Here is a 27,623-nt window from a genome sequence, read left to right on the forward strand (position 1 = left end):
GGTGATGACGAACCACGGGGCGGTGCTGAACGTGCGACGTGCATTTTGACATACACACCCGCCCCGCCCCTTTTACAACCCCCAGTCCAAAATGCAATGCTTATAAGACCGCCGCATTTCACAAACGAAAGATTGTTTTTACCCGAGATAAAATTACTAAAATCCGAAGGACAAAACCAAGGACAGAATCACGTTCCTCATTCTACTCCGTTTTAATCTGCACCACATCCGTCCAGTTTGGCTTGAAAGAGGGGAGGGAAGACGAGGGAAGACATAAAGTCACATTCAGGTCATTCATTCACAACAATGGCAGCACACGATTTTAATTTCTTGCTGGCGACCGATTCTTACAAGGTGAGTGGTCTGACCCGCATGTCCTCTTTGACATTTCCACACGTTTGTTACAAATGTACAGTGGTGTGATGTTTCTGAATGCCGAGAAAGGTCGAATCTGTTTACAAAAATAAGATCGTTGTATTGTTCTTCATACTTAGAAAAACTCCCGTGTTGTGATACAATACATACACAAGGCATTGCATTATACCTAGTTCATATTGATGAATAGGTCACGGTGTAGCAGACATGACTGCGTTCAGTTTCATATTCAGTTCATACACAGTGTCGCATTTGGTGAGCCAGGCAGGTCAGTCGAGGCAGCTTATATGAGCAAGAATTTCCCCCCTAAAGTCGGCAAAATGCTGCATGTTTGTTGTTCTCGACATCTCAACATGTGTCTAAAATATTAAATTAATTCAATTCGAGTTGTTTAAATTCATTCAATTCGAGTTGCTTTTGTGAGTGGACTGTAGCTGACCATATTGTAGCCTGTGTAGTAGATTTGACATTTTGCCCTCTCTAATGTTGTGGTTGTGTGTGCAACTGCAAAGCATCGCATATCGTAACATGCCTATATGTTACGTCATTGTGTAGTCCTCCCACCCAGTCTTCTCACGTACGGTTCTCACATTGACTGACTTATAATATTGTAACATAATAACAGCTAACGTTACTTGTTAAATTGATCTCAATTCATGTAGTATGGATCTCAAACCATTTCGCTTTATTTTTTTGTATCGTGTTTGTTTCGTTTCTATGTTTCTGTAGCAATTGGCTATTGTTTACATTTTTAGTTTCACTTCAGGCAAAAGAAAACAGAAACTGCCTGTAGCCTGAAGTGTTTCAAAATGCATTTTCATTTGTGAGCCTACCCCAGTAGGCCTAACATGGCATACACTCAGCTCAGTGACTTTAAATGTCAGATGTCACCGTTAGATGTCACACATCTGGTGGTGAAATGCCAAAGGTCTTGATGATGACGGCCTGGCTGTTATATTGGCAGACAAGTGCACCTAGCACTAGCTAACTAACCCCTGAAAATGGGGGAGGCTGTCATCATGTCAATGTAGGCCTATGGCGTAAGGCTACAGTGTTGGGACATTTTGTGTGTGTGTGTGTGTGTGGAGAGATAAGGGACTACAGCACATCACATAATTGCTGCCTTATCATTGTTGCGAAACACTTCCATGAGGAAAATGAAACCTAACTCCTTAGGTTTCATTAGTCCGTTAGTCCGACGTACCAATAGTCCGACATGTGGCCGGTAAGACTCACCTGTGGCTCCGATATACGTGGCCGGTTAACACATACGTGGCTGGTTAAGACTCACCCGTGGCTTCCACGTGAGGTTAGGGTTTGGGGTAGGGTGTCGGACTATTGCGTGTCTGACTGTTAGGACGTCGGACTGCACAGTTTACACAGAGCTATTTGCACTTGTTTTAGAGATTATAGTTTATTTAAGCAGCTTAGTTTTTTTTATATAACATAAATCACTCTTGACACTGAGCCTTTTAATGTGGTATTCTTGAGACTGTAGCTGTTGTGTTGGGTTTTAGTGTACAATTAATTTCACTTGCCTTTTACTTGGTACTTGGTAATTGGTGTTGTTTACAGTAAAGTTGAACCTTGAACCTGGCAAAGTGGTTTGCCATGGAAGTTTGTGCACCTTCATGCTCCTCAGAGGGGGTGACTCTTTCTGATTTGTGTGACCCCATGACCTTTCATGAACACACAATATCTCATGATCTAATTAGCCGTTCGCTAAGGCGCGATTCATACTCCTATTTTAGAGCCGAATAAAAGTCGGTTCGGCTCTGTAGAGCCTACAATGTGACGTCATTTGAGGTTCGGGGGGGCGGGTACCGTCCTAAAGTCGGCGCTTCGGTGCTACTGAAAATTTCTGACGAGCCGAAATCATTTCGGCACTACAGCGCCGAAACAGCGGTAAAATAGGAGTATGAATCGGCCCTAAGTCCCACCCAAGCCCGTTCTTTGCCAATACCACGGCGACGGTTACTAAGTAAGGATCCTGGTCAAGCTTTCAATGCTGGTCAAAATGGTTAAGCAGTGTCAATAAATATATTTTCTGTAGCATGTGTGGACCTCAGGAAGAGGGTTTGTTTTCTTATCTTGTTATGAGCAAACTAGTCCATTCCATGAATTCTTTCACTACGTTGTGCAGTTTAATATTCAATATTAGAAAAAATAGGCTCTCATAGACTTCCATTGTAACGGGGAAACAGCTCTCAAAGTCACTCTTTTAGCACATAAGCGACCACAACATAAGCTGATTCTGACAGGAATCAGGAAAACTCATTGAAAACTCAACAATAAAAAATGTCAACGTTTGACATGTTTTGACTAGTTTGTGTAGAAAGAAGATCCTGCCTACGCAAACTTCTGTTCGCGTTGAGTAAAAAACGTGGCGTGGCGTGGCGACTTGTTTACAAACGGAACCTCGCAAGCTTGTCCCCGAGAGAGTTGGGAACACCGTGGTACTGCTTCAGTATATCTCCGACCAAAATAGTTACTTTATAAATCTATCAAAAGACGAAAATAAAACTCCATGAGTTTTCCTGATGTCATAAACTGTCAGAATCAGCTTTTGTTGTGGTCGCTTATATGTGCTAAAAGAGTGACTTTGAGAGCTGTTTCCCGTTACAATGGAAGTCTATGAGAGCCTATTTTTATTTCTAATATTTACTATTAAACTGCACAATGGAGCGAAAGTATTCATGGAATGGACTAGTTTGCTCATAACAAGGTAAGAAAACAAACCCTCTTTCTGAGGTCCACACAGCAAGTATATTTATTGACACTGCTTAACCATTTTGACCAGCATTGAAAGCTTGACCAGGATCCTTACCTAGTAACCGTCGCTAACGTGGTGTTGGCCAAGAACGGGCTTGGGTGGGACTTAGCGAACGGCTAATTTGCAGTTTGCCATTAAACATGCTGAGAATATTCATGGTCCCTGAAGGATTGAACCCTACTCATTGTGTTGACCCTGTGACCTTTCGTCTAGACTTAAGGCAAACAATTTCAAAATTAAATTGACAGATTGCTATGACATTTAAAGTAAAATGATATATGTATTGATCCCAGAAGGAAATGCTGGTGTAATGGCAGCAACAGCAGTAAGAGTGAAACATAGGAGAGGTACAGGTAAGGGAAAAGTCAAGAATGAAACGTAAAATAAAATCTTGGAATTAGATTTTGAGCTTAGATTTTGGCACTAGACAGCTCCACTAACGATATATATATATCAGCAATATACCTGTATACTATATTTTCCAATTTATGTAGTGTTACAGACTATCCTTTTGGATGAAATTATGTAGCCCACTCACTGTACTAGGACTGCCCGATTCAGAAATGTTTTGGTTGAATCGAATAGCTTTATATTATGTGACGTCAAGTCAGCCTATACTGCCCTACAAAGCCAATGTACACCAACTAACTACGGGAATCTTTTTAAAAGTGTTCTTGAAGTAATTGTTTATCCCCCAAAATCACAAATGCTTTGGGATACACAAATAAATTGGGTACAAAAACGTAGGTTACTGCACATTGGCTTTGTCATTTTTAGTGTGGGACGTCCCTTCTCTGGCCCCCACACACAGTGTCCCCCTACATCCACCAACATGAAAGCGCTCTTCTTCCTGTTCAACAGGCCTTTAATGTCCACATTGTTCCAGGGCTTGTTGTTGGAGAAGCACTGAAGCAGCATACCTTTTTGGTGTGTACAGACAGTGCTCTCCTCTCATAACCTCATCATCCTCATGTAATCCGTAGTACAATGAGAGTGCCATCAGTGTCCGGTTGTGGACTCTCGGAAAAGAGTCCCAGTCTGTTCATTTGTTGTATTCCCTCAGGTCCTCTTCCACCTCCTCAGACCACTGCTGTACACTCCTGGTGGGGGCGGGCTGCCGAGTCCTCGGTTGTGGTCTGATGGGGGTGGGTGGTAGCATTGTCTACTCTAGGCTCAATTCCACTCAATTTATTTTCATATGAACTCTGGAAAATGTCGGGGGAATCGGGTCAGGATAGTGTCTGGTGTTGCCCTTTCAAACATGTGTAGCATTGGTAGCAAGAACACAACAGTACATTGTCTGTGGCAAACCCGTACTCGCATAACTGTCAATACTTTGTTTGATTAGGCGAGGGACAGTGTCTGGACAGAGATGCACGCGTTAGCTCCTCCCACTTAAAAGCATGAGAGGGATGCGAGGATCAACTGTGATCATCCCCCCCCCCCCACAGATCATGGCAGATGTGAAAATAAAAATTGAAATATGCTTAGGAAATGTACTACTTGACATGCAGTCTCCCATTGACGCACCCATGCACCAAGATCTTTTAATGATCAAATCTCTCTCGTGACAACGTGTAAATTCACTGGACATTGACCTGGTCCATTCACACATTAACTCGGGGGAGCCAGAGTCTGTTGCGTGTCAGATTTTAGATTTTTATTGAAGGGAAAGGATAGCCCCTTGAGATGCAGCATCTCATTTTCAAGGGGGGCCCATAAAACATGAACAAGATGCATTGAAACATACAGTACACCGATACAGATAATGTAAAGATACAATTTACAATTTAGGCATTTAGCAGACGCTCTTAATCCAGAGCGATTTACATTAAGCAATAACAAAAGCATGGCATACATCACATATATAAAAAGTAGTTGCGTAAACTAAGAACGTAACAGTGGAGTATCTATGTTGACTATACATACTACATAATATATTATACATGTGTACTATAAAGTGCTATGACTACATAAAGTGCAATTCTAGAGCTGTCTACGTAACAAGCTATAAGTCTGTTTTAAAATACTATCTAAGTCTACATAATGTGCTATCTAAGGGGCTAGGCTAGGGCAAGTGCTACGGGCCATGGTGGAGTCTGAAGAGGTGGGTTTTCAGACTACGGCGGAAGATTGGGAGTGAGGCTGCAGTTCTGACTGTGATGGGAAGTGCATTCCATAGTTTTGGAGCCAGAAGGGAGAAGAGTTTGGGACGTGTGGAGCGTTTTTAGATGTCTAGATAACTTTCAGGTTACAGTTCATGTGTGAATGAAGCCTAGACTCATAATCTTTGTATTTTCTGTAAACCGTGGTGATTGGTTCCACAGTGGCCCATTCTTGTTTTGTATAGGCTCTAATTTATGTAATCCATGGTCTCAGAATTAGTGAGTCATTAGCCAATAGCCACCTGTTGCATAACGGGTTCCACAGCGGTGAGGATGTGGATTACAATGTGGAATTGGATGCCTGCTTGAGGGCTTTCACCAGCCCAAAAAAAAGTAATGTGCAAGTTAGTAGGGCTGTTTTGTTTTTACCATTTAACCCATTTTGGGCGGGAACCCCTTTTGGTGTTTTAAACATTGTTATAATTTAGCTATTGAAAAATAGCAGACCTACAAGCTCGTAGCGCGCCACCGAGTGGCGCGCTACGAGCTTGTAGGTCTGCTATTTTTGAAAAATCGTGAAAATATTTATTTCAGAAAACTGGAGGATTTAGAAGATTTTTTTTTTAATTTTCGAGGTCAGGCCTAAAGGGGCTAAACGCCGACTTGTGTAACCGGCATAATGAATAACCAGAGTAACTAGTACACCAAATCATAACGGTACCAGACAGACTCATACTATGATGAGTAATGGCTTTTGTTCATTGGGAATGCATTTAGGCCAGGGAGTGCCTCCCTGGCTTTGGAATAGCAGAATAGAGCGTCGCAGTCCCGCCTCCTACCCTGGACCAGGAAATGAAACCCAATGCTTTATTCTCATAGACATTTCTTAAAGTATTTATTTAAAGACGGTTACGCCGCGGACAAAGCCAACTCGAGTCGTGACAACTCATGACAACACAAACAATATTTTGGACCAAACAAATAATTACAAAGAAGAAAAACAACAAAAAGTGTTGTAACCTGCCGTTTTTTTCTTCTTTCTAATTATTTGTTTGGTCCAAAATATTGTTTGTGTTGTCATGAGTTGTCACGACTCCAGTTGGCTTTGTCCGCGGCGTAACCGTCTTTAAATTAAATACTTTAAGAAATGTCTGAGGAAAATGCATTGGGTTTCATTTCCTGGTCCAGGGTAGGAGGCGGGACTGCGACGCTCTATAGGGAATGCATTTAGGCCAGGGAATGCATTTAGGCCAGGGAGTGCCTCCCTGGCTTTGGAATAGCAGAATAGCGGCACTGGCATTACATGTGAGACAAACCCACTTGGAATGGGAAATGGAGTGGGGGAAAAAAGGAATTGGTAGAGTTTTTTTCCCCCCTATTTAACTTTGTAATGCTACTGAAAACAGAGTGTTGCATTGTGCGTTTGAGCTGATGGGTGCTTTTTATGTCAATCAATTAAGTCACCATAATTCAAGTGTCTGATGCCATTTCTTTTTAATATTTAAATGATATATAACGTCATGTGGTCTAGCTGTACAGCCTTTGTGATCTACTGGTATATTGCGATCTACCTTTTGGGCACCACTGATTTAGGCCTACTGGCCTGACTGAAGCTACAGTATATCTGTCCATAATCCGAGTATGGGATGTATATGGATGGTCACAGAACCTTAGTCTGTGACTCAACTAATAGTTGTACATTTTCTTTTCTTTTCAAAATCTTTTTATTTCCGTTTTATAACAGTATGGGTGTCAAGTCACAGGTTCATAGAAAAAATAAAATATCAGCTTTTAGTATCAGTGACTGAGGTAAACAAACGTAGCCTACTGTATGAATCAGAGATCGTGGGACATATTAAATGAAAAGACTGTTATTGTGCAAAACATGCCCCTTCAAGACAAAAGAAAAACATTTTCTCCCCAATTTAGTATAGCCAATTCCCAATTCCCCAGCCTCTCTACAAGTACTCCATCTCTGCTAAACCCCACAATCAGTCATTGGGAGGGTGAAGAAAGCCTCGGGTCTCCTCCGATACCCGGGCCATCAAGCCAACATCTTCTTTACACCCGACAGTGAAAGGTCAATAGTTGTACATTGGTGCACTATATTATAGTCTGAACTATAAGCTGATCTTGGGGCCTACAAACCTCCCCCCCTTTTTTCTTCTTTCTAGTCAACTAGTGGATTTACTAGTCGACTAGTTGAATAGCCACTTTGAGCTGGACATCTGACCATGACAACGGTGACACACCAAAGACGAGTGGCTTGATGATTACCATTTTCAGGGTCTGTGGGAAGCAGCCTGATTGAAGAGCTGTGTTTAATTTGAATGTACAGCACATGTTCACATATGTGATTATCTAATATCTATACCATGGGACAAATATTGGCTCGGGAGCGGTCGGTTCCCCAGGCTACTGTACACAACAGTAGATGTATCTTTCTGCAAGGCAAGATACACAAAGCAGAATGATTAACGCCTGTAGCACTTACCCTACCCCCTTAGATAGCACTTTTTGTAGACTTAGATAGCATTTGATACAGACTTATAGCATGTTATGTAGACAGCACTAGAATTGCATTGTATGTAGTCATAGCACTTCATAGTACATATGTATAGAATATGTATAGTTTATAGTTTCATTATATAGATATTCCACTGTTATGTTCTTAGTTTACGCATGTTTCATGATAAATACTTTTTATATATGTCATGTATTGCCATGCTTTTTGTTCTTGCTTAGTGTAAATCGCTCTGGATTAAGAGCGTCTGCTAAATGCCTAAATTGTAAATTGTATATGCATAGTGTGCCGTGCACCCCCAACTACCTGCAGTAGTTAGACAGACACACAATATTCCCAATCTTTTGGCCGAAAATTTGTATACTTTTGAAAAACATCAAAATCATTGTCGCCGTGGTTACTTCTGGTTACTTCTGTAGAATTCCTGTCATGATACGAGTGTGACCCGTGTTGTTTGTGAATCGCCATTGTAGCTATAATTACGCCTACATACTAGTAGAACTGTGAGATGAGCTGTGAGATTTCTTCCCAAATCAGCTGTTTGAAATGGGTGAGAGTCGTATACTGTAGGAGGAGTCTGGAGGAGGAAGAAATGGGGGGAAAAGTCCCCAAGTGAGGGGCTGTTGCTCCTGATTATTTAATTTGGGCTCAACCGGCACAAAGAGAGGCCTGTGCTTAATGTTGTCATCACCCTAGCCTCTGAATCCCAAATGAAAGCAGAAAACATGCTTACTGTACACGCTAGCATCACGTTGAACATCTAACTAGGCCATCCTCAGTGTTTTATTTTGGAACATTTCTTCCATTTTATGTAGTGCAAATCCGATTGTCTATAATATAGTTCCCCAAACCTTTTTGGCCGTGCACCCCCTGTTACTTCCTGACATAGCTGACGCACCCCCCAACACTAAGTCTCGTTGTATTTGGCCGAAAATGATACATTTTTAATATGATTATGGCAAATAATCACAGAATGTCACTGCACTGAGAGACCTGCAGCTGCTGTATATTCCCACAGCTGCTCTATACATATCCTTACAAAAGTGTTTTACCAGATTTTGCCGTTTGTGCTAAATAACACCATAAAACCGACATTACCCATAATCATGTCACGCACCCCTAGATGACATCCGTGCTCCACAAGGGGTGCACGCACCACAGTTTGGGAACCCCTGGTCTATATAGTCTCTGTACTGAATAATAAGATTAGACATCGATAAACTTGCCTATACTCATTTAAGATCTAGGGCAATGCTTCAAAACACTTTATGTTTACTGCCTACTGTCTGTCCTTGCTTAACCTTTGTGTCCATTTCTCTCTCTTCCAGATCACACACTACAAACAGTACCCGCCCAATGTCAGTAAAATCTACTCTTACTTTGAATGCAGACGCAAGATAGGTTCCCAGTTCAACGAGGTGGTGTTCTTCGGTCTTCAGTACCTGCTCAAGAAGTACCTGGCAGGTACAGTACATCCATACTTGACTATAAACCACCTGGCATTAACTTGAGTTGAATGAGTTAATAGTTGTTCTGATTAGGACTGGCTCAATATCGTGATATGAGATTAGACATCGTCTGGGATTTTGAATGACGTTATATGGCATATGTGTTGTCTTTTCCTGGTTTTAATCACTTAAGCCCACTTGCTCAAATATGGTGAAAATAGCCAATATGAAATGTGTCGCATCATAACACATTGTGATCCTTTTTTTTTTATAATCGTCACAATGACGAGGTATATTTGGTCAAACATATTGTAACATTTGATTTTGTCATATGGCCCAACCCCAGCCCTGACCCATCAGGAGATCATGTACTTCATAAATAAACATGATGTGGGGGGAAAAGATATTCTTTCTAACTGATGCTGGGAAGATGCTTTAAAAAGGTGAAACTGTCACTCAAGTCAAAGGCTAGCATATGAATAAACGAATGTATTAAATACAGGTTTAAGGTGACTCACAAGATACAAGTTCAGTTGTATTACAGACAGTTAATTCACCTTTTAATGTGTAGGAGTACTAGTAAGTTAGTAACTGTCTTTTGCGCATGATCTGTCAGTTTCCAGTAGCATGTCTAGACTGTCAGAAGGTGCTTTGAAGTCATGTCTGGTGTTATTGGCTCTATTATCACTGTCAGTAATACCTATAAGGCTTTCAACTTGAGTTGTTATGGATACAATGGTGATGCAATAGGCATAAGCAGAGGTGGTGCTTTTGGGTGGAGGCATCCATTATACTAAATGCTACCCTGCAGCAACAGCATCACATTCCAGATACCAATGTACAGCAATGACACTACTATATATACACGGTATAGCAAATGCTCCACAACAACACAAGCACAAACAACAAAACGGGTTCCACTGCTCCAGTGAACGTTGTTTGTATGTGCAGAACTGCAGATCTTGTCCGTGGTCCTTTTTTTTCTTTTTACGAAATATATTGTCCATAATTTCTTCTTTTTGAGTGGTGTAAACCACTCCTACAACTGGCTTTGTTAGTCTGTTTGTGCTCAAAAAATGAGCATGGTTGCTATGGTCACCCAGTTCACACGGGTGTGATTTCATTACGTCAGACATTACGTCAGACCACAGCTGATCAGGCTATATAATACCTTACACCACTCAGTTCACACGGGTGTGATTTTTTTAATATTCACAATGTAATCTTAAATGCTTTTGAATAATATTAAATAAAGTGTCAGGATGACATGCTAATTAGTGGCCCCTTTTCTCCTGCAACTGTACTGATAAGACCCAATTATTACATGTTATATATTGTGGCATTTGTATGGTCCACAGTCTTCGCTGGGTAACTAAACACTTTAACCCTGACATCTCAATTTTGAGCATGTCATTTTAGGCTAAAATGAATCCCCAAAAAAACAATATATTAATTATTTTTGCTAAGTGGCTTGTTTTAAAACGTGTAGCGCAGTGGAATAGAGTAGACACTATGGCACATCAAGAGTCTGTTGGCTATACATATGTGTTTCTGGTAATATTATTGATCACTTGTTTTTCATATCTGTGGCAAAAATATAATATTAATGGAAATGTCCATCACAAGCTGGCATGGTGATGACCCGTGGTGCAGACAGCTGCTGTACTATCACCAGTAAGACGCCTGAGGGCGAGAAGCCACCTCGCCCTTGCACGCATCCGCCTGGGTGACAGCAGACTGCTGGGCAAGCGCTGGCGCTTTTGGCATGGGGGGTCAGATCAACATATGGAATGAATTCTGTACTGGCCATATATGGAGCGTGTCATGAATGTACAGGGTTTGATGAGGTGAGATCAGGTAGGGCCGTTAATTAATTGCCTGGGGTTATTTAATCCATTCATAAAATGTGCCCAGCGATTTATAAACACGGAGCACTTTTACCGACGGACCGGATGTTGTCCCGGATGTGGCTGTAGCAGCTAAATGTAGCCAAACCACTCTCGATGCGATCGACAACAACGCGACTAGCTACTGGACCGCGAGGGCCCGTCTAACACATAATCTTTTTTTAGAATTAGACGGGATGATTTAGATCGCGAGTTATTAACGTTTTAAGATTTCCGTTGTCGTCGGCTAAACAGGGGGGGAACATTTTCGATGACGTCTCACTGTTGCGCAACATAGAGGATTGCGCAACAGGTGCTCCTAGGCTGTGGAGCGATGCGACCGGTTTTGATATCATTAATCTCAGTCGTCATTAATCTCAGTCTCAATCTCGGGCCTATTGAGAACTCCACTTGTTGCTGCCGGGCGCGCCTGCACTAATAACTTTGGGGCAGGCCCGTCTAGAGTTTAAATAGACAGGTATGAGTCAAAAGGGAGACATCGAAGAGGAAGGATGGATGGGGAAGGATCAACATATGGAATGTCAGAACAGGTCAGCTCCATATATGGAGATCTCAGGGTTTGAGGTCAGATGCAGAGTTGCTGGCCAATAATGATGACATCAGGGATCTCCATATATGGGTTTAATATTCATCACATCACATGATTTCATAGTAAATGTGACCTGCAGTCGCAATGATTTTTGATGGTGGTGGCAAAACGAATAATAAATCGCACAAGTATAGCATGCACTTTATACACAAAATAAGACCAAAACCAGACAATGAATTATTACAGTCTGCTTGAGGTGTAATGCATCTTTAAAAATAATAGCAGACAGTGGCACTGTTACATATAAACTGAAACCCATCATCTCCTACAGTAGACCTCTTCCCTTCTCTCTCGCTTAGCATGATGTTGTCACACACACGCACACACACAACTCTGTCTGTCTGTCTCACACACGTGCATGCGCACAGGGAAAACAAAAGCCAGTGACCTCACGGCTCTGGGGCTGAGAAATCAACGGAGGCGTTTCATTCATGTCAGCTGTCAATTACTCAACTCAATGAAAGCCAATGGAAGCCGATTTGGGCTGTAATAAATCAGCCCATTTTAAACTATTGTGTTTTTCCTGTAACTATTTGATGTTGTTGCTGCTTTAGATTCTACCAGAAAGTATCTCTTCTAAAACATTTTAATAATAATCTCTCATCTTTACTCTATAAGATAGGGAGGGCTGAGCCCCACCAGCCCATTGGTACCAGCCATCCCTGGCCATAAGGCACAGAGACATAGAGGGACATTTGCAGCACCAAAGACAAAGTACCCATTATGTGAACAAGCACGTTCAAGTTGGCCAGAAGTCTGTACCAAATTGCTGAATTTCTGTTGTCAAAGTCTCATACAGACATGAAAGTAAATGCTGTAGAAAACGAGAAACACTGCTTAGTCAGCAATGCTGGAATGTGTCTTGCTCTTTGACATCTTGTTGCTTGGCTGAAACTAAGTCTGAAACTAGTGACTATTGCCAGTGGCCCACCACTGGCATTCTGTCATGAAACCATGTGAGCGTGGAAAGTAGGGGTGTGAATCTTTCGGTATCTGAACATTTGATCCGAGTTAGATTCTTGGGATCGTGATTTTTTTTTTTTATATATATATATAATTTTTATCCCACGATTTTGTAACCCATTTTTCACCCCTGTGTCAATTATCTAAAGTGATCCTGGGCTCTACACACCCTCCGCCAACCTAGTCCCCATATATGGGGGACATGGGTAGAGCAACGGACTTGAACTCATGCTTCCTTCATGCCTGAGTGTCCAAGTTGCTCCTTTACACCTGACTGAACTGCTGTGCAGACAAATTATGATAAATTATGGCATGACCATGAAAGTAGTGTCGTGTGTAGAGGATTATGTAAACAAACAGGCCTATAAGGCATATTTGTTTAATCAACTGATTGTGATTACAATAATGTAAACACATTACGCTCAGCGTAATCTTTGGTATTGCAAGAAAATATGTTTTATGTATTACAAAACATAATACAGCTTTTACATGGACGACCCACAGGAATATGTAAAGGCTAAATGTATGTAATATAGATAGCATTTTATGTAGACATAGCACTCTATAGTGTATACTTATAGCTTCACTGTAGAGATATTCTAGATTCTGACAGATGCTAGGTTCTTAGCTTGCTTATGATTCCCTATGATGGATTTGATGTATTATAATTTGTTCTTGCTTACTGTATTGTACTGTTAAATCGCTCTGGATTAAGAGTCTGCTCAATGCCTTAATTGTAAATAAATCTAAATGGTAGGCTTAGTAGCCGAGGAGTTTTATTTTGGGAGGTTTGAGGCTTAGTCTTACTCTTTAGTGACATTGAAATGTTGGAGAACCAGGAGGTGCAAGTATAGTGAATAGTCCTAGTGGCATGGAAATTCTTTGTTGTCAAGGTCAAGGATACACCCCAAATAGGTAACCTCTTCTTTGCTAGAGAATGGAGATGACTGTCATCAACTCTGACCTAGAAATCATTTGCATTTACCTCGCTGAGGCCTCATTCACACGTTCCAAACACCAATCAAGCAATGTTTGGTTGTTTTTTTGTTTTTTTGGGCCACCACAATGCTTTTCCAATGGGAGTCACATGGTCCTTGTTGGCCTGTTCGATTCTACCCTGAAAACCTCTGCTCCAACTTCACAATTTCCCTCACAGCTTTACTGCTGTCTCGATAACAAACACATGCTGAACAAGGAAAACATTAGTCTGTCTTTTTGAAAATCGGCATGAGATTTTCAAGGCAGTCCGATAAGGAGGCTGGTGTGATAGTGGCGTGTTGTGTTGTGTGGAATGTGTAAACAGTGACCTCTCTTACCCCGGAAAACCAAAGCACATTTTTTACTTTCCAAATGTCATTAGGTTTGACTCTCACACTTTTGTGTAATTTCTTGTTTTTCTGGTTGTGTTGTGTTGTTCTTTGCTGTCCCTAGTTAGCTCCGCTGCTTGCTTGGCCGGGCTCACTGTCGCAGTCAGTAACTCTGCGTTCTTTAATTTCCACAGGGCCGGTCATCACAGAGGAGAAGATTCAGGAGGCCAAGCTTTTCTACCTGATGCATTTCAGACAGAGTGTGTTTGACGAGGAGGGCTGGAGGAAAGTCTTAGAGGTATTGAAAAGGTGCACTCACCGAAACGGGTAGACTAGACATACATCTACCCATACAGTGAAACAGGTAGACTAGACATACATCTACCCATACAGTGAAACAGGTAGACTAGACATACATCTACCCATACAGTGCCCATTTATCACATTCAGAACGGGAACCCCTTTTGGTGTTTCAAGCATTATGTTATGCTTTAGCTATTGAAAAATAGCAGATCTACAAGCTCATAGCACGCCACCGAGTGGCGCGCTACGAGCTTGTAGGTCTGCTATTTTTGAAAAATCGTAAAAATGCGGCACAAATCTTTGAATATATATTTTTCAGAAGACTTTTTAAAAAAAATTCGATGTCAGGCCTAAATGGGTTATATATCATGGGGCCCAATTTTCGCCAGTGCTTTTACTCATGTAGCACCATCTGGTGGAGGGCTCAGAGCGCCGCACATGCCTTTTCAACGGCGGGCACCTTTTAGTTTAAAGGCCGATTTGGCCGGAAACTGCCAGTCGGGAAGTCAAAATCTGCTATGTAACATGTCCCGCGATTGTCATTTAATCCACCCAAAACATACTTTTTGTAAGCTAGGATCATATCGTTTGGGGAAAAGAGCCGCACATCAAGCTTTTGCTCTAAAAAGAAGAATTAAGCAATATTACACGAGAGGGTGTGGTTTAACGTGATTATTGCCACGACAGTGATGCGGTCAGGAACAAGGCGTAGTCGAGTTCCGCAAGCATCACTGAAGTGGCAATAATCACGTTAAACCACACCCTCGAGTGTAATATTGCAATTATACAACAGTTACCCTTAAAACTAAGAAAATCGCTGAAAAAACATATTTTTTTTTAATGACAGATGTAGTCACTACGACCACAAATGTCCCAAGAAACTAGCTAGCCTAGCCACAGAGTTTGCTGCGCTCTGGGAAAACAGAGCAGCTGAATTCTTTGTTTTGATTAGGGCCCGATCTAGCATACAACATTGATGCATGCTATGGCGATCTCACAACGTGTTGATGTAGATCGGATAATTGAATAATTTTAAAATGTTTTTCAAAACGGTAAAAAAAAGGCAAGGCCCATATCTTTTCCTGCCAAAATTGGCTCACTGATGCAGCTTTGTGTGCACCAGTGAAGTGCCTGTAAGTAGGGCTCTCTCTCTCTCCTTTTTGTCTCCACTCCACCAGGCCGATGGGGAGAGCCTATGTTTGGTCTTTCCGATTTTTCATACTGCATCCAAAGTTTGCAGGACTGCTCCGTTTTAAACAAAATGCTTCAAATCATAAACACATTGTGAAATTTTGCACACACATTCCCACTAGGCCGAGAAAGAAATGTTCAAATCGGTCTCATGGTGGCGCTATAATAGGCCGATTCACGTCTTTTCTTATAACTGCACCAATCTGCGTAAAACTCTATGCACACTCCCTAGAGGCCAAGGAAAAACATCTGGCATGCATTTTTCAAATCTGCCTTTTATAGCGCCTCCAGACCAAAATAATGCCAAACAATGCAACGCCCACAACAAACATTCCTGACCTGGTGAAGACCTGTGCTCAGAGGAGCACTTTCTAGTTGTTATTATTTATTATTTTGCACATACTTTTAGGGGCAAATGGCAGTGAAGTACACTAGAGTTCGTGCCCTAGTATTTCCTCTTCCTTCACTAATCAGGAGAAGCTGAGCTGTCATGTTTACATCGTTGATCAGAGCAGGAACCAATACATTAATGTGACGTCATTTGTACCGGGAATGAGTGCCGATTGTAACCTTTCCCACTAAACACAAAAGCCAGATGTTAGTCGGTGAAAATGGGCCTTTTGTCAAGTGGGAAAGGGGCTTTGTGCTTACGCCAATGTGGTCGCTGTTCCTTCAGAAATATGATGGCCGCCTTCCTATCCGGATCAAAGCAGTCCCTGAGGGCACGATCGTACCCAGAGGAAATGTGCTCTTCACAGTGGAGAACACAGACCCCGACTTCTTTTGGCTTACAAACTACATTGAGGTAAATATAGACTTTATTCTGTTCTGTGACACCCTGGGATTTCATCCCAGTGTGGGGACTCAGTGGTGGGATCAGATAACAACTTGGGAGTACAATAAGGTGTGTGATAACAACTTGGAGTACAATTGGAGTACTGTGTGTGTGTGTGTGTGTGTGTGTTCTAGGAAAATAAGTGATGTGGTTTTGAGAAAGAACAATTTCCGAATTCTAGGAAATATGCGGTGTGTGTGAGAGATCACATAATACAGGCTTTTTATAGGTAATGACATTTAGTCTCACACTTAAGCCTACACTGAACCACGCAACTCCTTGCAACATGAAGTATACGTCACGCAACTCCTTGCAACATGCAGTATACGCCACGCAACTCCTTGCAACATGCAGTATACGACTATACGTCACGCAACAAATCCCCAATGGCAGTTGCAAGGAGTTGCATTGGTGTGGTGGTTGACCTTAAAACAGGTTTGTTGAGTGTTTGGTCAGTTTAATTTGAATATATTGCAGCTGAACGGCATCATTGTTAATACATACTGTACCGTTTTTATTGAAGTGTATGTTCAGCTGTTTGATATCTGTTCCTATTCCTTGTCTTTCTACGCCATAGATAGATGGGCCTTTATTGACCCCATGAGGGAAATGTTGTCGCCATGGCTGTTAACAGCAGTCTTACAAAAGACAAAAATAATAGATAAGAAGAACACAGCTCATATGCAAACCAAGAACAAGAGTTACATTTGTCATTTTATCTCATTAGTCTGCAGACAATCTGAGTCACAATAACAATATATACATGCATATCTGTCCTTCCTTTTTGCGCCTACATATCACAGCTCCTCCCAACCCTGCCTCGTACTCTAACTATTCTATGTTCCTTATCCGCTTCTCATTTCTAACTATTCTTTAATATCCTCCTTCTCTCTATGCTGTGCTCAGACGATGCTGGTCCAGATGTGGTATCCTATCACAGTGGCCACCATCTCAAGAGAGTTTAAGAAGATCTTGGCTAAGCACCTGAAGGCCACCTCAGGGAGCCTGGAGGGCCTGGAGTTTAAGCTCCACGACTTTGGCTACAGAGGAGTTTCTTCACAAGAGGTCAGATTGAAGTCGATCTTTCCACAAAGAGACACTTGCAAGAAAGGGTTCTGAAAGCATAAAGTTGAGCCTTACAATTCCTTTTTTTTTTTTTTTTAGAGTTAAATGAACAGAGAGACTGTCAAGGGGACACAGGTGGGATTTGCTCAATTATTTGCTCAATTACCCAGGCATCCTGTTTGAAACAGGATGTTTGAGGGAAGACCTATGAAAGAGAAAATAGTTTGCACCCACAAAAAGGTATTGGCACACTCTTGACATCAAGGAATTCAGGCAAAGAAGATCGTTCAGTTCAAGTAGTTAGGGCCCCAGTCTGATATTTATGGTCCTCCAAACACGCACCGGTCAGCCTCGAGGAATAAGGTCACAATGCAGAGATATTCTGGGTAGAGACCGAGGCCAATACGAATCAGAAGGTTGCTGGTTCGGCTATGTATCAAAGTGTCCCTGAGCAAGACACTTAATTAAGACATAAGGCCAATTCTACAAATGCCTTCCAAATCAGTAGTTCTCACACTTTCAAGATTGTTCAAAAATGTCCCTGTGAGCTTGTAGATCTGCTATTTTGGAAAAAGCTCGACAATCTTTGGGAAAATGTGAGTACTTTTACTTAAAATATATTGTGATGCCAATACTTTTGTATAGTGTCGTCCCAAAAGTCAATTTTCTGTCCCTTTTCTGATTGGACAATATAATGTCTAATCAGACAGGAGTGACATCACAATATGTAATATAAATGGCAAGAAAGAACATAACTTTCTACTGTATTACAAGTGTGCAAATAGCTTCCCACATGAAGCGGCTCGTGTCAGTACAACCACACTTTTTTTTCTCCCAGAATTGCACCTTTCCAGTTTTTATTTTTTATTTTAATTTTTATTATTATTGCATTACGTGGCTGCATTAATGGGTTAGGGTTAGGGTTAGACTAGTGCCTGAAGTGTTCATGTCATTCAGACTAGTGCCTGAAGTGTTCATGTCATTCAGACTAGTGCCTGAAGTGTTCATGTCATTCAGACTAGTGCCTGACGTGTTCATGTCAATCAGACTAGTGCCTGAAGTGTTCATGTCAGTCAGACTAGTGCCTGAAGTGTTCATGTCAGTCAGACTAGTGCCTGAAGTGTTCATGTCAGTCAGACTAGTGCCTGAAGTGTTCATGTCAATCAGACTAGTGCCTGAAGTGTTCATGTCAGTCAGACTAGTGCCTGAAGTGTTCATGTCATTCAGACTAGTGCCTGAAGCGTTCATGTCAATCAGACTAGTGCCTGACGTGTTCATGTCAGTCAGACTAGTGCCTGAAGTGTTCATGTCATTCAGACTAGTGCCTGAAGTGTTCATGTCATTCAGACTAGTGCCTGAAGCGTTCATGTCATTCAGACTAGTGCCTGAAGCGTTCATGTCAGTCAGACTAGTGCCTGAAGCGTTCATGTCATTCAGACTAGTGCCTGAAGCGTTCATGTCATTCAGACTAGTGCCTGAAGTGTTCATGTCATTCAGACTAGTGCCTGAAGTGTTCATGTCATTCAGACTAGTGCCTGAAGCGTTCATGCCATTCAGACTAGTGCCTGAAGTGTTCATGTCAGTCAGACTAGTGCCTGAAGTGTTCATGTCATTCAGACTAGTGCCTGAAGCGTTCATGTCATTCAGACTAGTGCCTGAAGCGTTCATGTGGTGGTCACTGGTCACATGCCAGAGTTGCAACACAGTGCCATGCATATAATACATGAGATGACCACAAAGAATTATACATGGTTGGTTATACCAGCTTCGTGGAACAATGTAACATTCTCTTGCGTGTTCAAACTGTTCATACAGTATAGTTTAGTGCACGTGGATGCCTGTATGTGCTCACTCACAACATGCATACTTTCCCTAGGCCTAACTGAATAAAGCTGGTTTAGGATTGAATTGTGACTAAAGGAGCAAATTGCCAGCACATGATTATTTCTCAGAACCTCAATAGGATTTCAATATACTGTGTGTGAGCTGAGCTGTTCTCTCACATGCTGTGCTGTTGGGGCTAATGTTCAAAGATGTGACTCTGAAACTGGACAAGGAAACATTAGACTTGATCTCTGTGGTGCTGTAGAGTAGGTGAGTGACATTTCTGAAGCTGTTTATAAATGGTGAAAATAGCTACAAAAAAACAATTTTTGCCTATAATGTCATGCCCAAAATAGGGATTTAATTCTAACCTATTATCTTTTATAATCAATCAAATCAATTGGTTAGATGAACTGGTTGCATCTAACGGCTTGTGTCCTGCATGTGTTGTGTGTGTGTAGTCTGCAGCACTAGGAGGGGCAGCTCACCTGGTCAACATCTGGTCAACTTCATGTGTTGTGTGTAGTCTGCAGCACTAGGAGGGGCAGCTCACCTGGTCAACTTCTCCAGTACGGACACATCTAACAGCTTGTGTCCTGCATGTGTGTGTGTGTAGTCTGCAGCACTAGGAGGGGCAGCTCACCTGGTCAACTTCTCCAGTACGGACACAGTGGCAGGACTGCTGATGGCCCAGCGTTACTATAGCTGCCCAATGGCGGGCTTCTCCATCCCAGCAGCAGAGCACAGGTATTGCTTGCTGTCTTTCGCACACACAACTTTTTTGGGTATGTATTGATGCCCTGCAGGTCTCATCATCTATACTCTCATCTCCAGCACCATCATCTCCTGGGGTAGGAGTCGGGAGAAGGACGCCTTCGAGAGGCTGTTGGACGAGTTCTCCACGGGGCCCGTGTCCGTGGTCAGCGACAGCTATGACATCTTCAAGGCCTGCAAGCACATCTGGGGAGACAAGCTGAAGGAGCGCGTGATGGAACGTAACCAGGACAACTGTCTGGTGATCCGACCCGACTCGGGAGATCCTGCTGAGACTCTCCTCGAGGTAAGGAGGAATCGCACAATGGAGGGTATGCTCATGCATAAAGTGAGTTTAACATAGTTTAATGCAATCAGGTTTGGATGTATGGATGTATGGGGCCTGGGCTGTCAAGGCCAGAAAGTAGTTTTTTTTTGCCACTGATGATAATTCACACACAGGGTTAAATGCACTCCTAACTGCACTGTGTGTGTGTGTGTGTGTGTGTGTGTGTGTGTGTGTGTGTGTGTGTGTGTGTGTGTGTGTGTGTGTGTGTGTGTGTGTGTGTGTGTGTGTGTGTGTGTGTGTGTGTGTGTGTGTGTGTGTGTGTGTGTGTGTGTGTGTGTGTGTGTGTGTGTGTGTGTGTGTGTGTGTGTGTGTGTGTGTGTGTGTGTGTGTGTGTGTGGAGAGATATTAATAATAATTAACATACAAAAATAGTGACGGCGGTAATGTCTGTTATTTACTGTTATATGGCTGAACAAAAAAATTCACTTGCAAGGAATGCAGAAGAATTACTCAGGGAGAGGTCTCTGATACCCTCCCTCCTTTTCCCCTTTCTTTTTAGGTCATCAGGATTCTAGAGGAGTGCTTCGGATGTATAGTGAACTCTGTTGGTTACAAAGTTCTGCCTTCTTACCTCCGCATCATCCAAGGAGACGGCATTGACCTCAACTCAGTGGAGGAGGTAAGAAACTCACTGTCTATGTCTCTCCCTGGATCGCCTGTTCTCTCACTCTATCTGTCTCTTTCACTCCCCCTCATTCTCTGCCTATCTCACTATTTGCTTTCTATAATCGGCGGGGAGGAAGGGAGCAAGACTGACAAATATGAGTTACATACACGACACCCACCATATCTTTGTCTACATATCATGTGCCATGCTGGTTGCTCCACCAGTTCTTTCACATAGCAGATAAGGGTGACACAATCAAATGAGTGCTTTGGAAGTCATCTTGAACAAATTCATTATATCTAGCAGTTCAGCTACAGTTCTTCCAGAGACAGATTTGACTGCTGTCTTTACTTTCCCTGCGGTTTCATCAACGCTGCCAACAGAAGTCAGCTTGACATTTCACCCGGCTGAAGTTCTTCCCAGAACACTCTCTCCCCTTTGTCTAATGTTGCTTTGTTGTGGTCAAGGTCCTTATCTTCTGGGTTTGTTTTAATCTAAAAAATGTTACATATCTCTGCTGTTAACCACCTAACTCCAAAATGAAAGCAAATGAAAAATATAATGTTTTCAGGATGGAAACAAAGCAAAGTTGGTGTTGTGACTGAATTACTTGCATGAGAGGGGGTGGAGTTAGTTGCTTTAGCAGACCAATGGAGTTAAGAGGTTTTAGCTCTTTTTACTACTTTTCATTGGTTTAATGTTTTTTTTAACCAACACACAGATGTAAAGGGTGTTCAACAGCATTGATTTATGAATCTAAAACCTCAAATTGAGTTAGGTAGGTGGTTTCCTCCTGACAGCAATGATTATTATGATCCTTTGTCTCACTGAGTATCGGTCCCATAGGTCCCTACAGGCAATGGCTGCGTGCGTGTAGTTATGGTGCCTGCCCTGTGTGTATCCTGACTGTGAGCCTTGTTTCAACTCCACGCAGATCCTCCAGAAGTTGACCGATATGGGTTGGAGTGCAGAGAACGTCTTCTTTGGCTGCGGCAGCTCCTTGCTGCAGAAACTTAACAGAGACACACTCAATTGTGCCTTCAAGTGCAGCTACGTGGAGAGCAACGGCAAGGGGGTATGTTGGCATGTTTCACCGGTATTCGTGGGGTGTCATTGTCGAGGTTCAAATTAATTCCATAATCTCAAGAATTTCATTGCATGTATGCAACATAGTGGTGTAAAAGAGAGAGTGAACGGAACTCCAAGATACCTGATCGTCATGTCACTCCTGTAGACATGAATTAGTTTACTCCCTGTTGGCCTTTTTAATGCATTATACAGAGAGACACAACTGCACTTTTTGGTCATTAGTAGACAATAAATGCTTTGATTTACAATATTTATGTACTGTAGTTCTATCAAATGAAAGAGCTGCTAATATTTGATTGTTACCTTTAACTAAAGCTAATTAAAGCTCATCTCAAACAGTTTGTTCTACTGCAACTCAACTGAACCACTAGTGTTGGGTCATTTGTATTAATGGAGTTGTCGCTTGGTATTAATGGAGTTGTCGCTACTCTGTCTTAGACAGTGGTGCAATGGTGATTTTTTTTCCCCCGTACCACGGAATGTCACGCACATGCACGCACGTGCACTCTCGCGCGCAGCCGTGCACGTGCCTGCATGTGTGATGCGCACAGAACAGCTGATAGCCTAGCCTATGTTGTTTATAGTGTATGAGCGTTTTAGACACACAAACACAAAAGTAGACTTAAAATAATCAGATAAACTTCTTTACTGCACAGTAACGAAACTACCGCCCACCGCCGGCGCCCACCGCCAGTAAACCTAGACAACTCAGCACTGGGTTGGATACTTGGTGCGTCTTGGAAAGTCTCGTGACCTGAGGTTAGGTGCGTCTTCTCTTGAATCTAGGGGGGTGCGTTCTAGTGTCTGCACGTGCACCGTTCCGTTCCATCCCTGCGCGAGTGCGGGTGCACGTCAAAACATTACCACGGCGTGGTACTGCGTTCTACGAGCATGACACCACTGGTCTTAGAAGTTCACTTAGATGTTAGTCTGGCAGTCAGAATTCCCCTTTGAGCATTCTGGAGGAGGTGTTGCAGTATATTTAATTAAACAAAACACCTTTTTTTTTTTTTTTTTAAGATATTTTTTGCGGCTTACGCCTTTTATTGGTTTTTTTTTTTTTGAAGGGACAGACAGTAGGCTGACAGGAAACGGGAGAGAGATGGGGGAAGACATGCAGTAAAGGCCGTGTCGGGCTCGGGAGTCGAACCCGCGGCACACTGCGACTGGATTACCAGTCGGGTGCCCAGACGGTTACGCCACCGCCTGGGCTCAAGGCATCCTTTTGATATGATGACACACATTCTCAATAGCATCTGCTGTAACCGTTTCTCATTCTAACTAGCACAAGGCTTAGTTCCAGCACATCCTGTGTATTGTGTTCGTTTGCTTCTTTGGGAGATTTTGAAATTCTTTGGTATTACAACACTCTCTGGATAACTTGTTCTTTGTTTGAAAGTTGTTCTCGCCAGGGTCGCCAGGGTCATTGTAAATGAGCACGACCAGCCATGCTCTTTATTCTATATTCAGTACAAAATGAACCTATTCTATTTGTCTTTGTCTAGATGGACGTGTACAAGCAGCCTGTGACTGACCCCACCAAGGGGTCAAAGAGAGGTCGCCTGTCACTGAGGAGGAATTCTGATGGCTTCCTAGAGACCATAGAGCGAGGAGCAGGGAAGCCGGAGGAGGTTGGTCCTTGAGCTTGATTGATTGAGTCTTTGATACGACCACCATTAATGTGCTGCTAATAACTAACTAATGAATAGTATATTTTCTTTTTCAATACTTGTATTTTCACAGGTAATAATGGCATATCAAGTGATTGATCTTAACTGGATGTGCTGTTTCAATTGCAGAACATGCATTCAGCAGGAACTGTGTACTACTTGAATCTATACACTACAGATTCTCACTTGGTTAACTTTCTTTTCAAATATGATGCTTTGCATGGTCCCGTTAATATTAACCTTGTAGTAATATTTTAAAACATCATTAGTCCTCATGAGAGGATTGTTGACTCTGATGGTGGTTATTTGAATACCATTATTTTAGACACAAGTTCCTGTTGCATTTGATTAGGCTACAGGCAAACATATTGATATTTATGTATGGTGACATGAACAGAATGCATGATGATTGCAAGATGTTTAACATGTATCACAACTTATAGTACACTTGACCCCCCAGTAAAGTACGAAGTCATAACACTACTGCACCCAATGCCTTATTTACTCTTATAAAGTATGACAGTGTTCATTTCCGTGTTCAAGAGCCGATCTACAAGATCACAACGTGTCGCGACGAGTTGTGAACTTGTAGATCAACTCTTGTACTGCCGTACAACCGAGTACATTATTCATATTTCAGGTTGTGCAGATGCCTCGCCCCGCCTCATTCATCTCTCTCACTCGCCCTTCCTCCGCAGGACATGCTGGTGACGGTGTTCGAGAATGGCACCCTCATGCAGGACTACTCGCTGGAGGAGATCAGAAAGAACGCACAGCTGTGTGAGGAGGAGGAGGTGAGCCATGCCCAGCACAACCAAGACCAAGTGCTGCTCCACAAGAACATCATCAACGGGCGCCACTAACCAAACCTCGGTGCGGGGACACAAAAAGCCTTTCACCAATGCATATCACATGTTGATATTCTATAGCTGCATGCACCCCCTGAGATGTAAAGAGTGATTGACTGACTGACTTAGATTTAAGAGCATTGGTTTTTGACATGCATGGCACCATAAGCACCTGACTGCATGAACCAGTGCTCTGTCACTGCCAGAAGCAGTGTGAAAGACACACGGCTATGTTCTTATAATATGGCTTATTTTCGGTATCAGCCGAACAGTCTATCGGAAAATGACTGCTGAGGTGGAATGCCACACCTACCATCATATACTGTGTGCGTACACATACGTATATATGAGAGAGGTGTGGGTGGGTGGGTGGGTGGGTGTGTGTGCTGTCAAATTATTTTAATCATGATTACTAGCATGATTTTTTTATACAAACTTAGTTAAATCAAAATTAATCCCAAATAAATCATCTGTTTTATACTTACTACACCAGTTAGTGCACAGACCATGCTCATAGTGAGCACGAGGACCCTGCCCTGGTTCCAATCTTAATCTATTATTGTCTTGCATGCCACCTCTCTTTCTGCCCTTGGTTTCCTGTCTCTGTCCTGTGTCTGAAAGAAAGTGTACAAAATGCCACCAAAAATGTATCTTAAAACATCAATGTTCAAAATGTATCTTTAAGGGATAGTTTTGAAGTGTTTCAATATGCGTATTATTGGAAACCAATTAACAGCCCATAACAATGACAGATATTGTCAAGAACCCCCCAACAAGTACTGCAATTGTTTAATACACAATGTAGTGTCCAACTATGATCATAAATGTTCCCCCGTTTTAAATATTTACATAATATAAAACAAAATGTTAATGAGTGATAAAATAATTAGTGGTGATAAATGAATGTGTTATTTTTGGTTTAGCCTTCCAAAAGAGATGTAGAATTTTCCACCAAACACTAGCATTCCATTGTATGAGACCATCCTAGAAACCCCTGTAGCCCTCATGGTTTTCTATTTTACCTGTTTTCTATCTTACCTGTAGATTTACACAGAGTACCTGACTACTGGTACCACTAAGGACAGAATGCAGGGTTTGTATTCAAGTGGGGGACAGTGGACAGGAACAATGAAAACGATGCCTGTCATTGTTTTTGTTTTTTTTGTGTCTTTCCTTTTGCTGGACCAGCAAACCGGTCTGGTATGTGATCAAAACCAGAAATTGTGTGAGCACTAGCTCTCACACTCACTCTGCCATTTCAAATATTTGCACATTTCATTGTGCAAATATTTTTTTATATATTTCGACACATTTTGAAAGATAATATGCATGTGCAAATACTAAGAGCAAGTCTGACTGAATTTGTATGTCGGTAATTAAAAGACTGCAAAAATTGTAATGCTCTTGCCACTAAAGGCTATCTTATGCTTCTGTGTCGAAGTGTCACAGTTCTTGTTGGGTACGTTGTGGGCAGCTACAATGTAGACACCTCAGTGCTGAAGCATGAATCCTCCTTAAGATGAACACTGAATCAAACGCCGCCCCCAGAGTTATTCACACAGCAGGTGTGATGACATCAATGCTAATTATGCAAGCGCATAATGTGTTACACTCATAGATCTCTGCTTATTGAAATGCAACCCTCGTTCCTCGGTTTAAATGCGATGTCCAATCTGATTTTTTTTTTCCTAAAACAAAACCATTAACAGTTTACAGAAAAAGAGTACAGTTCAATACAAGGTCTGCTAAGAGGATTTTAAACCCCAAGAAAGCCTATGGCTTGTTTCCATTGAGGTCCTTCATATATTAAGTATAAATTAAGAATCGGTTGCTCCAGTTGAATGTGAATGGCATTATCATCCAATGCAAAAAGATGCCACACAAAAGACCATTGACTTAACCAACACTTGTTTTGTGGCTAAATGGTAATCGAATAGACTGTTGTTTTAATGGCAATTATTTGGGACTTTCCTCCCAACAAGCAGCCATTTAATTTGTGTTAATTTAATGGTAACTACGGGTTAGATGTTAACTTAAAACTGTCCATTTGAGACTGATCCTTTTTTTTTTTTTTTAAATCACATTGGTTTCAGATTTGAAAATAGTGTTGTTTTTTTTCCTCCCCCTTGTTTTTCTTCCAGTTTCAATAGGCCTATCTCACAGCCCGCTTTCCACGCCCACTTCCGGTAAATAGTGGTGTCTTTAACATGAGCATTTACACGTTTTTTTTCTCTGGAGAATCTAAGTACATTTTCTAATGTAAAAATGTGACAGACCAATATTATTATGAAGCAAACAAGATGGTAAATCAGGTCGAACAGATAGAACAAACCTTACCTTGAGAAAACAAAAGTTGTAGACTTCTTAAATTACCTCTGTTAACATGTAGCGTCTATGGAGTGACGTCACGCTATCACCACTAACCCCGAAAGGGGGCGTATTTAGGGGGGCGGGGAAATTCTGTGAGATAGGCTTATTCACCAGCAGTGAAGCTCCAAATTCTAATTGGCTTGAAGTGAATTTATATGTATTTGGAAACCAAACTTGCTACATCTAGAGTGAAAGATGCTCTTACTTAAGAGGTAGGCGGGTGTTAAGGAAAAGCTACTTTCACTGAGTTTCAGTTCACAATTTTATCACTACTGCTGCGTTTTGTCGTAAAAAAGAAATGTCTTCCCCTCTTTACTGTGTGAAGGCAGTTTCTTCTCTATAGTTTCCTTCCTAAGCCAATTTCTTGCTTTTGTTGACTTTGTTGTAAATATTGAATTTGAAATGATTCAAGTCTGCCTTAGGCTTCAGGTCAAAGCCCTGCGGCCTTGTGGATATTCTGTGTATATTGATCCTTTCTGAAGCAGTCATGTTGTGTGCGATGTTGGACAAAAAGAAGTTCTCTCTACCTCTTTTTTTCTAATACTTTGCATTACTAGCATCGGCACTAATGTTTTATAAATATACTGTATAATGTATAAATCTATTTTGTAAATATATTTTTTGAAAATGATTTGCTTACTAAACTAATGTCCTCTGTGATTATTCTTTTATTTTTGATTTTGACAAAATTATATTTTGTGTGACAATAAAATAAGGTGTGAACTTGG

General features: G+C 41.7%; 1 protein-coding gene across 1 annotated transcript; it reads left to right on the top strand.

Moving 5' to 3' along the window:
- The first annotated feature begins 92 nt into the window (after positions 1-92).
- On the top strand, positions 93-27,623 carry nampt2 (nicotinamide phosphoribosyltransferase 2). Its single transcript, XM_079510336.1, has 11 exons — positions 93-354; positions 9,106-9,241; positions 14,186-14,289; positions 16,162-16,290; positions 17,227-17,385; positions 19,826-19,956; positions 20,044-20,269; positions 20,811-20,930; positions 21,853-21,993; positions 23,513-23,638; positions 24,376-27,623. Exons 1-11 carry the CDS (start codon positions 307-309, stop codon positions 24,538-24,540), a joined length of 1,485 nt encoding a protein of 494 aa, XP_079366462.1. The 5' UTR covers positions 93-306; the 3' UTR covers positions 24,541-27,623.

This window comes from Electrona antarctica (assembly GCF_951216825.1).
Source record: "Electrona antarctica genome assembly, chromosome: 9".
NCBI lineage: Eukaryota > Metazoa > Chordata > Actinopteri > Myctophiformes > Myctophidae > Electrona > Electrona antarctica.

Coding starts and splice junctions, on each gene's coding strand:
- nampt2 (XM_079510336.1), top strand. CDS start 307: ATGGCAGCACACGATTTTAATTTCTTGCTGGCGACCGATTCTTACAAG. Junction 17,386..19,825: donor GAGGAGTTTCTTCACAAGAG/GTCAGATTGAAG, acceptor GTGTGTGTGTAG/TCTGCAGCACTAGGAGGGGC. Junction 20,931..21,852: donor ACCTCAACTCAGTGGAGGAG/GTAAGAAACTCA, acceptor AACTCCACGCAG/ATCCTCCAGAAGTTGACCGA.